At 41.9% G+C, this 14,442-nt stretch overlaps 1 protein-coding gene across 1 annotated transcript in view; it reads left to right on the top strand.

Annotated features, from left to right (window-relative positions):
• Nucleotides 1-1,062: 1,062 nt before the first annotated feature.
• The window catches only part of LOC127654070 (ubiquitin carboxyl-terminal hydrolase 43-like), a 72,902-nt gene continuing 59,522 nt past the window's right edge, over nt 1,063-14,442 (top strand). The window contains exons 1-2 of the mRNA XM_052141042.1: nt 1,063-1,299; nt 5,405-5,497. Coding sequence (XP_051997002.1) covers nt 1,241-1,299; nt 5,405-5,497 — 152 coding nt within the window. The 5' untranslated portion in view covers nt 1,063-1,240. The remainder of the gene's footprint in view (nt 1,300-5,404; nt 5,498-14,442) is intronic.

Genomic DNA, 14,442 nt, shown 5'->3' with positions numbered 1-14,442 from the left:
TTTACTTTGGTAAATGTTATTCAACATGCTGTGCATGTTATTGTTTATGTTACGCTAACATTGTTTCTATATTTTCTCGTCAATGTTGTTTTATTAGTTTTCACGGTGGATTTGGAGCGAGGACTTCAATAAACCAGTAGCAAGAAAACCACTTGTGTCTGCCTGTGCTTAGAGGGAATTACACTTGCTGATGCCAAGTTTATGTTCCCTTGCTGTTATATTCTTAATTATTAATCTCCACTCTTTACACTAACTCCCCATTATCTTTCTTTTGCTTGAACATGTGCATTATTTGTTTGTGTGTGGAGCCAAACGGATCTGTTAAGTATCTGTGACAGTCATTGGTGTGTGATGCTATTTTAAGAGATCTCATGCTGACATGACAGCACTGCTGAGCTCACGATGGACAATCAGACCCCCAACATTATGCAATCTCAGACAAATTCTCCTTTCCCCTACCCTTTTGAAAAACAAAAAAAGCTGAAACTATAGATTGTCTTGGCTGGTCTCCCAGCCTGGTTAGCCAAGCACTAAAGTGCCAAATGCAAGTAAAGTGAGTAAATAAAAAAGTTACTCACCAGTTGGCTAAACTGCAACATTACAAATCAGACATTAAAAAATGTAGTAAAGAAACATCTTCTGCATCCTAACAACTTGACTTGACTTGAGAGATTCAGTTCAGAGTTTTTGTTTTGTTTGTTTTTTCTCAGAGAGTGCCAAGACACATGTGGAATGTGTCTGGCATTAATTCACCATAACGATTTGAGAATATGAGATACAAATGTGTTGGTGTTCTTTTACCATTAATATTCATTGGATGAATATAAATAAGACCATTGTCATGGGAATGAAAATACATTGAATAAAATAAAGCAAACTAAACTTTCAAAAAGCTAAATTGCTAAATTCCAGCCTGGTCTGTTTGCTGGTTTTAGAGAAGTTTTAGAAACTGATGACCAGCTTTGCCAGGTTGGGAGATCAGCTAGAATAGCAAACCAGGTAGGGCTGCTTAGAATTTTATTTATTAATGTTTTCAGCAGAGCTCGCATACATTTTATTTTATTCCACATACTGTACATGTTTCTTTTTCTATATTTTTCTCTGGCTATCTCTCATCATCCTCCCATCATCCTCTCTGCTTCTTTTTTCATTTTTCATCACTCTCGCTGTACTATTTTTTATTTATTTTTTGTTCCTGCAGAGATATTGCAATCAATACATTCCAGAGCTTCGAGTCTCAATGAATATGAGAGCATTTGTGCGTCTCTTTTGGATTGCGAGCTGTCATCTGCACTGCAGGTGAACACGTTGCACCTGCAGAACCCAAATGCATTTCCAGTGTTTAGTTGTTAAGTCATGAAGGGAAGATCTATATCAGGCTCAGATACAGTCCCCACTGTGAATAAGATGCCAAACAACTGTGGGGAAAATTTCACTAAGCAGTTGCACGTCTTTTGCGTGTAGTATTTCGACACAAAAACCTGTGTCTTGCTGACTACCAATCCATCTTAACTATGTGCTGAATTTGCTGAAACTACATCATCTGTTTATAAAGTTATTCTATGCAAATTTGACAGAATGTGCCTTATTCATAAAACTCAGCACTATTTGCCTTGCACAATTAACATGCTATTTCCGCTCTGTGTAAATGGGACAGCATGCGGTAATTTTAATATACTGATCGTGGTGGCTGTTATTTATTAAAGGGTACCTATTATGGCATTTAAAATGTTCCTAATATTGTTTTGGGAGTCCCCAACAACAGTTTTACATGCATGCAATGACAAAAAACACTTTTGTTGTCTTATAATATGCATTTATGTTTACCTGATTTGCTCACCAACTCCCAAATGATTCGTTCAACGACTCATTTTTCCAAACCCCTCCTTTGTGTGACGCTAATCTGCGGTGATTGGTCAGATGACCCAGTCAGTTATGATTGGTATACTCTGTGCAGAGATTGTCGGAAACGGAACGCCCATCACCGCTTTGTAGTAAAAAAATCAAAATCAGAGAAGGAATTTGAGTTGATTTATATTAGCGATCATAGCCCAAAGTTCGGTGGTAAACACCCAATCAGTTATTGTTTGCGTTAGCCCAACGCATAAACATATTGGTAAAGCACTGCATTACTACAAGTTATTGCTCTATTCTTTATGACAACTCCAATAACATCAACAAACATTTCACATATTTCAAAAAAATTGACATTGGAGACCTAGAAGCTGCGCTGAGCTTAACTTACACAACACACAAATACTTATTAAGCATGCTAAAAAACACATAAAAGCAACAATTATTAATAATACTTACAGGTTGTGATTCGGAGGAGGAAGCTGATCCAAATAAACTTGGTACTGAACCTTCCTTCAGTATCAACCGGCTCGCGAATCCACACTTGAAAGCATTCATGTTCGTAAAGCATTAAAATGACGCGAACACAGCACAAGGTTCGGGCTATACTTGTGTGGTATAGTTGTAAATATAAACTCTAGCCACTGATTCTTCACATGCTCGTCCCTGGGCAGTGAAAAAAAGGTCGCTTTTGATATGCACTTCAGAACACAGCGTCTTGTTGTCGACATGATGTTTTCAAGTTTTCCCTGGTGTCTGCACGCGCAATGAGTGGGCGCGGCCAATTTGATAATGTCTTGACGTCACAACGAAAAGGAAAATGACTCGTTGGGAAAACGATTCATTACTTTGACTCAGAGTCAACTCCTACTTTTGAGAGACAATAACTTTTTTTACGGTGAACTTTCATATATAAAACTTTGCAGGATGTTTTTGTTCACTTAAATCTATGTTACACACTACATGAAAGGTATTTTCAAAATTCCATAATAGGTGCCCTTTAAATAATGTTCAAATTATGGAGAGGAGCATAATTACCGAGCATATATCCAGATGCACTTTGTAGTCCAGTAATTCTGGCAATTTTAAAGAGACTGCTCAATTGTCTGGATTGCAGCGGTGGAGTGGTGCTATTAGGGAGTATAAAAAGTACTCATAAATTATACTGAAGTGAAAGTATGGATACTGAGTGAAAGTTTTACTCAATTAAATGTCCAAGTATCTGATCAAAAACATACTTCATTGAAAGTAAAAAAGTATTCACATTAAATTGCACGTAAGTACTTAAAAGTACAAAGTAACTATTTTCCTACCAAGAATGAAATCAAGAGAGAAGATGTGTGAGAAAGGATGTTGTTAAATACGACTGGTTTGTTAATTCGCCTTTTTACTGTTTCTGACATTCGCTACCTGGTCATAGAATCATGTTACAATAACTACATTCTTTCAAAATAATTTTTATGTGGCCTGTTGTACTTAACACGACAATTTACTGGTGGGATGAACACTAGAGGTGATAAAACAACAATTTATTTAAACAAAGCTTTTATTTACTTTCACACAAATCACAAGTAAAATGGCAGATTATCAGTTCATAATTACTTACTTCTCACTCTATTCCTCCCACAATTATATCTTATGACATCTAAACAAACATGACTCATTTTAACATTTGCATTACATAACCAACTCAATTTATAAACTTGTTTAAGTGTGATCAAAGTGCACGGTAGCTCAACTGATATAGTTTTGCATTTGCGATACAAAGGATTAGGGTACGAGTCCTGAAGAGCGTGTTAGTCAACTCGTGAGGAAAAAGCATCATAGAAGCACCACAAAAGGATGAGGTTGCTTCAGAAATTGTGTTTTTCATCTCATATTTGCTTTTTATGACACTATTGTTTAGGTTTAAGGTTTAGGGTAGGGAGGTCGGTTTTGTTGATTTAAAACTCGATAGAGAATTAATTAATTTAATTAATTAAATAATTTTTACTCAGGTTCCATATTATTACCATTATCAGTGATGGTTTTATAGTTATTATTATAATTAATAGTTGCTGGAAACCAACAATAACAATTCAGCAAATAGGGAGTATAAATTCATAGTTTTGATTTAAATTGGAAGGCAAATAAATGACATATACACATTTAATTACAAAAGCCTTTTGTTTTAATATATATATATATATATATATATATATATATATATATATATATATATATATATATATATATATATATTTGCAACATGAAAGATAATTTTTGACTTCTTAACTGTCCTGTCTGTAAAAGTAGCAGGTGTTTAGAATAAAGTTTAGAACAAAAACCGTCAGTTTTTCTCACTATGTGCTCATAGTTTTAAATGAATACGTCACACTGGCGGTCACATACAGTCTAGTCGACAAATATTTAAACGTATCTGAAGCTCAAATCAGATCCGAAATCCCACCTCTGCAGATGGTCGGAATTCCACACAGACGCCATGATACACTGCATTTGAAATGACTGACCTCTGGTACTGTATGCGTAGTAGTATAAGGGCGGTTTCAGTCCAGTTAGACAAAAGAAAATTATCTGCAAAAATACTTTTTTGTAAAAATACATTTTTTTCTTTGTTAATGTAATTAAATAAAAGTACAAGTATTCTGTTTAAATTGCACTCGCGTAAAATACAAATCCCAAAAATAATACTTAAGAATAATACTTAAGTATTTTTACTCAATTACTTTATACCCCTGGATACTATATAGTCCCAGAATGCTAGATTGTGGTAGTCTGCTGCATTTTCCACAACTTAGCACTCAGAACCAACCTCCAAGATGGAGAATTGCATTCTGCACTAATTTTGTGGTCAGGTTTGCACTGTTACATGATAATTCCTTTGAGCAGGCCCAATTTATTCTTAGTGAATGTGTATGTGTGTGTATTCCGCAGCCTGACCAGAAAAATTCTCAGGGTACTTTTTGTAAGCTATATTAAGTAGTTTTAGTGTTAGGGTACAAGTAGCATATGCAATACAAGACCTACACAATAAACAAAAAAACATATTGTAAAAATAAAGCATTTTTCTGTTGAAGACAGGGTCCAAAATTAATACATGGCAAGTGCCAAATGACAGTAAATAAAACAGAGACTTGCCAGTTGACTGGAAACAAAATTACCAACTGCAACATGACATGAAGTCAAATCTATGATAATCTGGCCCTCGTCGATGTTAGTGAGATGTTAGTGATTTAAATCAAAGACAAATAAAAACATCTGTTGAGACTTGCTCCACTAACAACTTTATGCCCAGTGGAAAATAATCAAAATGAGTGTTTTTAAATGCATGCAAAATACAATGTTGCATTTTCACTTTTATATATATAAAGCAAAACTAAGATACATGGCAAGTAATAATTATGGGTCATAGTGTTTCTTAATACTCCCACAATTGGTAGGTGTGGCAAACAGTTAATTTTGGACACTGGTTGTTGGTTGTGTTGAACAGAAGAGATTATAAGTGGTATCAGGGCTGTGTAAATGTCTCATGGTCATTTTTGTGTTTCAGGTCATCACTCACGTGCCCTCATTGCCTTAAACAGAGCAACACCTTTGATCCTTTTCTGTGTATTTCCCTACCAATCCCACTACGACAGACCAGGTATGTCAGTTTGTATATCCCATGCTAAAATGTATTGTCCCCTATCAAAAAGCTACACTTTGATGCTGCGCTGACTTAGCGCTTTGGGAACAACTTTAGGTGTGATCAGCTGTGTGCAACACGTCAGTGAAATTGACCAGAATTTATAGCCTTTGCTGGTGACATCATTGGATGCACCTGTAGCAGGGCTATAAATAGATGCTTCACATGTGCATCGTCAGATCTTTTGTCTTCAGATCACTCTGTGTGTGTGTGTGCTCCATGAGCCTGTCAGAAACTTTCTACTTTCCTCTGTTAGGAGTTAGATTTTGTTAGGCAGTGCGCAGAAACCTTTCTCTTTTCTCAAAAAAAGAAAGAAAAAAAGAAAATGACTGAAAGACAGAACAAGCGGTGTTCTGTCTTGTTTACGCTCTATGGCTGAGAGGGATTCACATTAGTTTTGTTTTGTATGTTTGGGGGAAAAGCATGCTGCTCTTGCATTTAGGTGGGGCGATTGCGAGCATTGCGATCTGTTCTCAGTCAAAATGCTTCGCACTCGTCTTGCTTACTTCCGAGAGTCAGCGCCCACACTTCCATCGTGGGGCTCTCGTATGGATCTGGCTGAGGAGCGAGAGACGGGTCCGTCCCTATGGCTCGCTCTCTCCCCAGCTCCAGCTGGTCCTTCCCGTGATCCTGAAGCATGCTCCGGCACCTCTTCGGTTCATGAGGGAGACCATGAATCTCTTGAGTCTGCGGACTTTGTGTTACAGGCGGACAGTGTTACAGGCATACCAGGCTGATCTGCTGAAGGACCTGAGTGCGGGCACCATGGTCGACAAGGAAGCTTTTTCCGAGCTTCGTCGAGCCACGGATCTGTCTCTCCGCGAGACCAAGCAAACGGCCCGTGCCATTGGCCTGTCTATGTCTGCTTTAGTCAGCATGGAGAGACACTTATGGCTCAACCTGTCGGGCATCAGAGACAAGGACAAGGTTTTCCTTCTCGATGCCTCAGTTTCGCCTTCTGGCTTATTTGGTGACGCTATGAATGTAGTTATCACCAGGTTCCAGGAGGCGAAAAATCACGAAAAATCTCGCTGCACTCAGGGGAAGGGGCCGTCGGCCACCCAGCCCCGCCCCGGTCCTTCTAGAAGGGAGGCTCAGAAAAAAAGCATGGTGAGTCGTGCTCCCCCTCGTAGAGACTGGAGACCGGCTCGTCGCCCTCAGCAGCCCACAAAGCAAGACCTCAGGGCAGTGATTTCTAAGAGGAAAAAACCCTCACGGCCTTGTTCCCAGCCTTGTGGGGGTAGCCCCCCTCGGGACGAGGCGCGTGTATTATCCACTTCTACCCTCCTGATACCCCCACGAAACCTCTCCATTCCCGCCACCTCTGGTGTTTCGGGAGTTAGAGGGTTCCAGCGAAATGTTGGGTGTACCGTTGCTTCCTGCTTTAGTCCAGGACACGGAACTTTCGACATCCCCTCAACAGGAAGTGTCAAAATTAATACCCATCTCAGAGAACCTGGCAGCATGGAAACTTCTGCCAGGTATTTCTATGTGGGTCCTAAGAACAGTAGAAAAAGGCTACAGAATTAAATTAATTTGCCACCCTCCGCATTTCAACGCCATGGTTTCCACTACCATGAAACCGGAGCAAGCATGTCTACTGTGGAAAGAACTGCAAAATCTCTTGGTCAAAGGGGCCATAGAACATTTTCCTCTTCCAGAGAAAGAGTCAGGTTATTACAGCAGATACTTCCTGGTTCCCAAGAAGGGTGGGGGGTTGCATCCGATCTTAGATCTTCGAGGCCTGAATCGCTCAGTCTGGGCGTTCAAGTTGAAGATGCTAACTATCAAGATGGTCATGTCCCAAATCCAACATCACGATTGGTTGGTCACGATCGAATTCATGGATGCATACTTTCATATAGAAATTCTGCCACAGCACAGGATGTTCCTGAGGTTCGCTTTCAGGGGTGAAGCCTTCCAATATCGGGTTCTTCCATTCGGCCTAGCCCTATCACCCCACACATTCACGAAATGCATGAACTGGCAGTTCAGCACAGGGATATCCTCTTAGCTCATCTGGTTTCTCTGGGTCTGAGACTCAACGTCAAAAAGAGCGTTCTCTCTCCCACACTAGGGAATTACCTCTCTGGGCATTGTAATTCGATCACGATGCGGGCACAATTGTCTCCCACTCGAATCCTGTCCATTCAGAACACCCTGAGCAAAGTCAGGCTAGGCCAAAGTTGCACTCTTCGTCAGTATCAACAAATACTAGGTCTTATGGCATCTGCGTACTCGGTGATCCCTTTGGGCCTTCTGCACATGAGTTGTGTTGTGGCTAAATGCCAGGGGATTTCATCCAAGGGCCAGTCCCCTAAGGCTAATAAGGGTTACGCACCATGCACTTCATTCCCTTTCTATGTGGTTTAGACCCCAGTTCCTTACTTTGGGTCCCACTCTAGGTGCATCTTGCCATCGCAGGTTGCTAACGACAGACGCCTCCCTGACGGGCTGGGGAGCAGTCTTAAGTGGTCGTCCAGCTCAAGGGGAATGGGAGCGTTATCAGCTCGATTGGCACATAAACTGCCTTGAGTTGATGGCTGTATTTCTGGCCCTGAAATACTTCCTCCAGCATTTGAGAGGCTGCCATGACCTGGTGCGTGTGGACAATACAGCAGGATTCTCTTACATAAATCATCAAGGAGGTCTACGTTCACGCCAGCTGAACACTCTGGCACGTCAGAGTCTCCTTTGGGCCCAGGGCAAGCTCCTGTCAGTCAGGGCAGTTTATATCCCTGGATGCTTGAATGTGGAAGGAGATTTACTGTACAGACAGAAAATGACGACGGGGGAGTGGAAACTCCACCCCGAGGTAGTGTAACAAATCTGGGTGAGATTTTACAGGGCAGAAGTGGACCTATTCGCCTCTCAACAGACAGCACAATGTCCCCTCTACTTCTCTCTGAGTCAACCAGCCCCCCCTGGGTCTGAACACGATGGCGCATACATGGCCCAGAATGCACCTGTATGCATTTCCCCTGGTTTCTCTGCTCCCAGGAGTCTTGGCCAGAGTCCGCCAGCAAGGGTCCTGCCTCTGTGATTACGGACAGGAGGGACCTTCTGTCTCAGGCACAGGGGACCATATTTGATCCCCGACCCGAGCTGTGGAACCTTCATGTTTGGCCCCTGAAGGGTACCAACTGAGGGACACTGGGCTTTCGCATGAAGTTATCGAGACCATTTTAAGTGCTAGGACTCCCTCTACTAGAAGAAGTTACCCAGCAGTGCACATAATGCTGATCCAGTTAACTGCCAGATTGCTTCAGTTCTGGACTTTCTGCAGGAAAAATTGTCAGCAGGCACATGCCCCGCCACTCTCAGGGTTTGCGTGGCCACTCTATCGGCTTGCAATGCCATGATTGACGGGGTGCTGTTGGGAAGACATCCTCTGCTTCATTCGTGGAGCCATGAGACTGAGACCTCCTGCTAGGACCATGATCCCTTCATGGGACTTAGCAATAGTCCTTGAGGGTCTGGTTGAGACCCCCTTCGAACCTCTAGAGTCAGCGTCTGATAAACTTCTGACCCTCAAGATGGTTTTTCTTATGGCAATTACTTCTCTTAAAAGAATTGGGGATGTACAGGCTTTGTCTGTCTTGCCAGCCTGCTTAGATTTTGCCCCAGGAATGGCTAAAGCAATTTTTCACCCTCATCCTGACTACCTGCCTAAGGTTCTTTTCTCGACTGTACATCCTTTCACTCTCGAAGCCTTCTGCTCCCTGCCGTTTACAACGCCAGAGCAGGAAAGACTTCACAGGCTTTGTCCAGTCTGTGCCCTTCAGACTTATGTCCACCGCACTAGCCAGTGGCGTAAGTCAGGGCAACAATTTGTTTGCCATGGGGGGCGGCCGCCACCAAGCAGACTATGTCACATTGGGTGAGGGACGCTATTGCCCTGGCCTACGAGGCGTGCGGTCAAGCTTCGCCAGTAGGTATCAGGGCTAATTCTACCAGAGGGGTCGCCTCCTCTAAAGCCGTGGCTAGAGGTGTCCCTCTGCAGCATGTTTGTGATGCGGCAGGCTGGTCCTCTCTGCACACATTCATAAGATTTTATAGGTTGGATGTTCATGCCACTCTGGGCTCTTATGTTCTGGAGTCAACATCACAAGCTCATGTCTGAGACCTCTCGCGCACTTATGAGCACACTACACAACCGTAAGGGGGCCGGACATTCACAGTGCTACGGTGTGGGTATTTCTGTTCCCAAATCGCTAATTCAAAGTGTAGCTTTTTGATAGGTAACGTCTCAGGTTACTTAAATGTAACCCCTGTTCCCTGATAAAAGCGGAACAAGATGCTGTGCTTCATTGCTGCACTGGGATGCCCCAGGACTGCTCTTCAGACAAAATACCTGACGATGCACCTGTGACGCATCTATTTATAGCCCTGCTACAGGTGCATCCAATGATGTCACCAGCAGAGGCTATAAATTCTGGTCAATTTAATTGACCTGTTGCACACATATTCACAGCTGGTCGCACCTAAAGTTGTTCCCAAAGCGCTAAGTCAACTCAGCATCTCGTTCCGCTTTTATCAGGGAAAAGGGGTTACAGTTAAGCAACCGAGACATTTGTTTATATGTATGTGTTTGCTTGTGTATATTTCTTTGAGTCGTTGTGCTTGTGTAGTTCACTGTGGGTGTAATTTGTACACAGTCCTTTGCCATCCTGAAATATGTGACGAATGGCCCAGTCAAGTACTCTTTAACAGTACATTGTCTCAATTTTCTTGAATCTCAAAAACCGCCAGTCAGCACAATCTCTCCTGCAAGACTGTCAATCTGTCAGCTATTACAGCCTTCACTGTGGAGAGAGAGAGAGACAGATGATGGAAAGTGAGACATGCACAGTAGAGTGAACGATATCTCAATGTGCAGACTAGTGCTTTCAAAGCTGTTCAGATTTCCCAGCATGCTCATTTCTGAATGACTGAACTCTAGATTTTACACTTATTACAGAAAAGGGGTAATATCTAAAATGTTTTCCTATAAGCATTGAGATCTTAAAGGCCAAATTTGCGAGCAGTCAGCAAATGTCACAGAGACTTTTATTGCTGGAAACCAAATTACTTATTGTGGAGCTATAGACTAGAAATTAGATTATATGCCATGCACTAAGTGAAGAATTTTTTGAGTATAATGTCTGTGAACTTCAATGCCCCCTGTCCTTTAATTGCTTTAAGAATACATGGGAAGCTCTGCTTCCCCTAAAATTTCTCAAGAAATGTGGCATTGACAAGTTTAAAATGTACAAATAATCTATATAAAGTACTTTTTGCATTTCAAATTTGTGAGCGAATAAAAGGTGTAAAATTTCCCACATCACTATCACAGTGTTATTTTAAGTTAAATTTTCTTTTCTACATGAACAGCATTCAATGGATGCATGGTCCATAGAGACCATAGAGTCTATGGCAGATTCCTATACTATTCAAATCAATGGCACAAAAGGTTGATGTTGATTGGACAAGAAGCTCTAAACACGTAATTTTGGGAATCATTTGAGCGCTTCATGAGCAACTGATTGCCTATTGAACATCATTGTATTTTTGTCCTCACATAGAGTTGACCAATAATGACCAATAATGGAAACTGTGATGTAGCTGATTGCATATGAAATGTATAAGCATGTGCAAATGCTGTTGAGCGCAGAGTGTTCAAAGGCTCTGAGATACACATGCGGTTATTTGTAATCTGATTTAACACATTTATTTGAGCTTTCATAATCAGATATTTTGCTGCAGTTTTGAGCTTAGTTACTGGTAATTTGAGTAGTAGTTTGAGTATTAGTTTAAACAGCTGTGCTTCCCAACTTTTGAAAAGCACCAGCGTATCACTTTCAGTTTTGAACTGAAAATAAAACAAAAAAATTGGTAATCTACTCACCTACACTCTATCCCCCTCTAGTGTGTGGGGTGTGAAGTGCCACGTGACAGCGCAATTCTATCATAAAAGATGTTGTATTCTTTTATACATAATTATGCTTTATGCATGACTGAAATGATCTGGTACAGCAGCACATTTAACCCTTTTGTTAGTTCTTTTAGTGTTTAGAAATAGTAGTATCAGGGGGCCTGGGTAGTTCAGCAAGTAAAGACTCTGACTACCACACCTGGAGTCGCAAGTTAGAATCCAGGGTGTGCTGAGTGACTCCATTTAGGCTTCCTAAGCAACCAATTGGCACGGTTGCTAGGGTGGTAGAGTCACGTTGGGTTAGCCTCCTCGTGGACGCCATAATGTGGTTCTCCCATTCGTTGGGGTGAATGGCGTGTTGTATGTGGATGCCACAGAGAATAGTGTGAAGCCTCCACACACGCTAGGATTCTGCAGTAATGCGCTCAACTAGCCACGTGATAAGATGTGCGGCTTGACGGTCTCAGACAGGGAGGCAACTGAGATTCATCCTCCACCACCCGTATTGAGGCACTATGCCATCACAAGGATTTAGAGTGCATTGGGGATTATTCATGCCAAATTGGGGAGAAAAGGGGTGAAAAAAAAAGAAATAGAAGTATCTATCATACTCACTCCTTATTACCTCACAATGACTGAGCCAGACAAGGAAATCCAAGGATTTCAGAATAAGTCACTTTTGCAGCTCATTTTCAATAAATGTTTGTTTTGTTTTGGCTTGTTTCGGAGAAGAGGTTTTGAGTTCTTAAAGTCACAGTACTGTGTGTTTTTATAGTACATCAAGCGCTAAAGCAAATTTGATACATTATGAAATGGCTTTTATTTTGTGGCATTAACTGTTTCCATCCAAGTTGCGAATTTAATTTATGCAAAAAATCTGAATATCGCAAAAACATTGTGCGGATTAAGCCCCTTTTCCATCCCTTGCGTTCAAAAGAACAAAATCATCACTTCCAGGGAAATTGTAGAGACTGTGTGACTCTTTTATTAATAAAATACTTGCAGTTTAGGACATGCGGACAAAACACTTTAATAACTTGATTCATGACAGGAAATCACACAGTTCTGGGAGAACTATGTGTGAGTGCGTTCCTCCATCATGATCATGATATTTGTAACTTATTTACTCTGCAAACTCTATGCAGGCTTTGGATTTTTAGGACACCGGTATTTCAGAATGACCAGGGCAACAATTCAGATGCGCTGATTGGTCTGCTGGTTCGTCCAGTTATGAATGCATTATTCAGTCACAGGATTGTTTTGATGTGCATCTTGTATTCCTGATAAATTCAATAGAAATGTATTAGCTAAATGTGCTTCCATCACAGTTTATGCGCATTTCTTCTTATCGAATAAAAAAACGTATCCACCTCAAGTGAGTGTATAGGTTTTCTATGCGCATTTTTGAGATTTTATTTGCATCTTGGTGTTTCTATCCAGCAGATTTTATGCGATATCCTAAAATACACATAAAATGTGTTGATCGAAACCTAGCTATTAACATACAATATTTGTTATGTAATTAACCCTAGTTCATGTCTGCACAGACATTTGGCTCACAGATTTGAAATTGCATACTGTACTTGTCAATGTGATTGTGAATAAATATGTCTTTGCAAGAGCAAGACATAACATATCTGACCTGCACTTCAGTGCAGAATCTGTAATACACTCGACATATACAAAATAATCAGTTTGATTGACAGTGCACATATATATTGTATAAAGCCCTATCACATGACTCACCTCTGCATGCATGAGTTAACATCTAAAAGGCTTCTGCTTTCTTCTCACTGTGAAAGTGTGGTTTTGTATAACTTAGGGCTTTTGTTGAGTCCAGCATTCCACATTTCATGGCTTTCAATAATGCAGCAGAGAGAGTCATCTAAGAGTCCATCTAGCTCTTGAGAGCTGTAATGTCCACAACTGTAGCTGCTGTGAAAATGCTGCTATGCCAAGACCATCAGATGCTGTGCGACCTGCCTGCGTGAGGCAATTTTCAGCCAAACATAGACAGCAGGAAACAGATCAGCTCTCTACTCTCTGCTCTGATGTGCATCCACCAGCTGGGTGTGTGGCACTGTTACGGACTTGTGCTGTTTTAAATTAACCTTCACAACATGTTCACACACTATGAGTCAAATTAACCATGGTTCAAAGCAAAAATGCCTACGAAAGTGCAACAACCCAATGAGCTAACCTCTATTTGAAGACGGCGTTACCTTTCCTGACAAAGAGCTGCTTAGAGCATCTAAAGCCCAGCGTGCGGTCCACATAGATACACATAGCACGTACCGGAGACAGCAACGAAGAGGCTGGGTCTGCCTCCGGGCAGTGCTAGCAGGTTCACGACCTGGTCCCTGAAAGGGGTCGTAGGAACCTTGGGTACGTAGCCCGGTCGTGGTCTTTGGATGATGTGAGCATCTGCCAGACCAAACTCCAGGCAAGTGTCGCTGACAGAGAACGCTTGCAGGTCCTCAACCCTCTTAATGGGGGGCTTGGAGGGATGTCTTCAAGGAGAGGGCTTTGAGCTCGACTGAATCAAGCGGCCATTGAACGCGAACCGTAGAAAGGGTCGATGTCGAGGTAGTATTGAGACGTGGAAGTAATCTTCAGGTCTACCGCTGCGAACCAATCTAGATGCCGGACGCAAGTTAAAATATGTTTCTGCGTGAGCATTTTGAACGGGAGTTTGTGTAATGCCCGGTTGAAATCTCACAAGTCCAAGATCGGTCGTAAGCCGCCGCCTTTCTTGGGTACGATGAAGTAAGGGCTGTAGGGACAGGCTCTATCGTGTCTTTGAGCCAATGGCTTGCGATTTCCGTGCGCTGGGACTTGGCATGTTCGCTGTGTACTGCGGAAAAGCGGACGCCCTCGAAGGGGGGCAGGGGCCTGGCAAACTGAATTGCATAACCGTTTCGGATGGTCCTGGCCAGCCAGCGAGACGGGTTGGGAAGGGGTTAGGCGTGAAATCCACGCATCCAAGCTC

This window comes from Xyrauchen texanus, chromosome 13, assembly GCF_025860055.1.
Source record: "Xyrauchen texanus isolate HMW12.3.18 chromosome 13, RBS_HiC_50CHRs, whole genome shotgun sequence".
In the NCBI taxonomy this organism is placed as follows: Eukaryota; Metazoa; Chordata; class Actinopteri; order Cypriniformes; family Catostomidae; genus Xyrauchen; species Xyrauchen texanus.
This window is presented reverse-complemented; position numbering and strand designations above follow the sequence as displayed.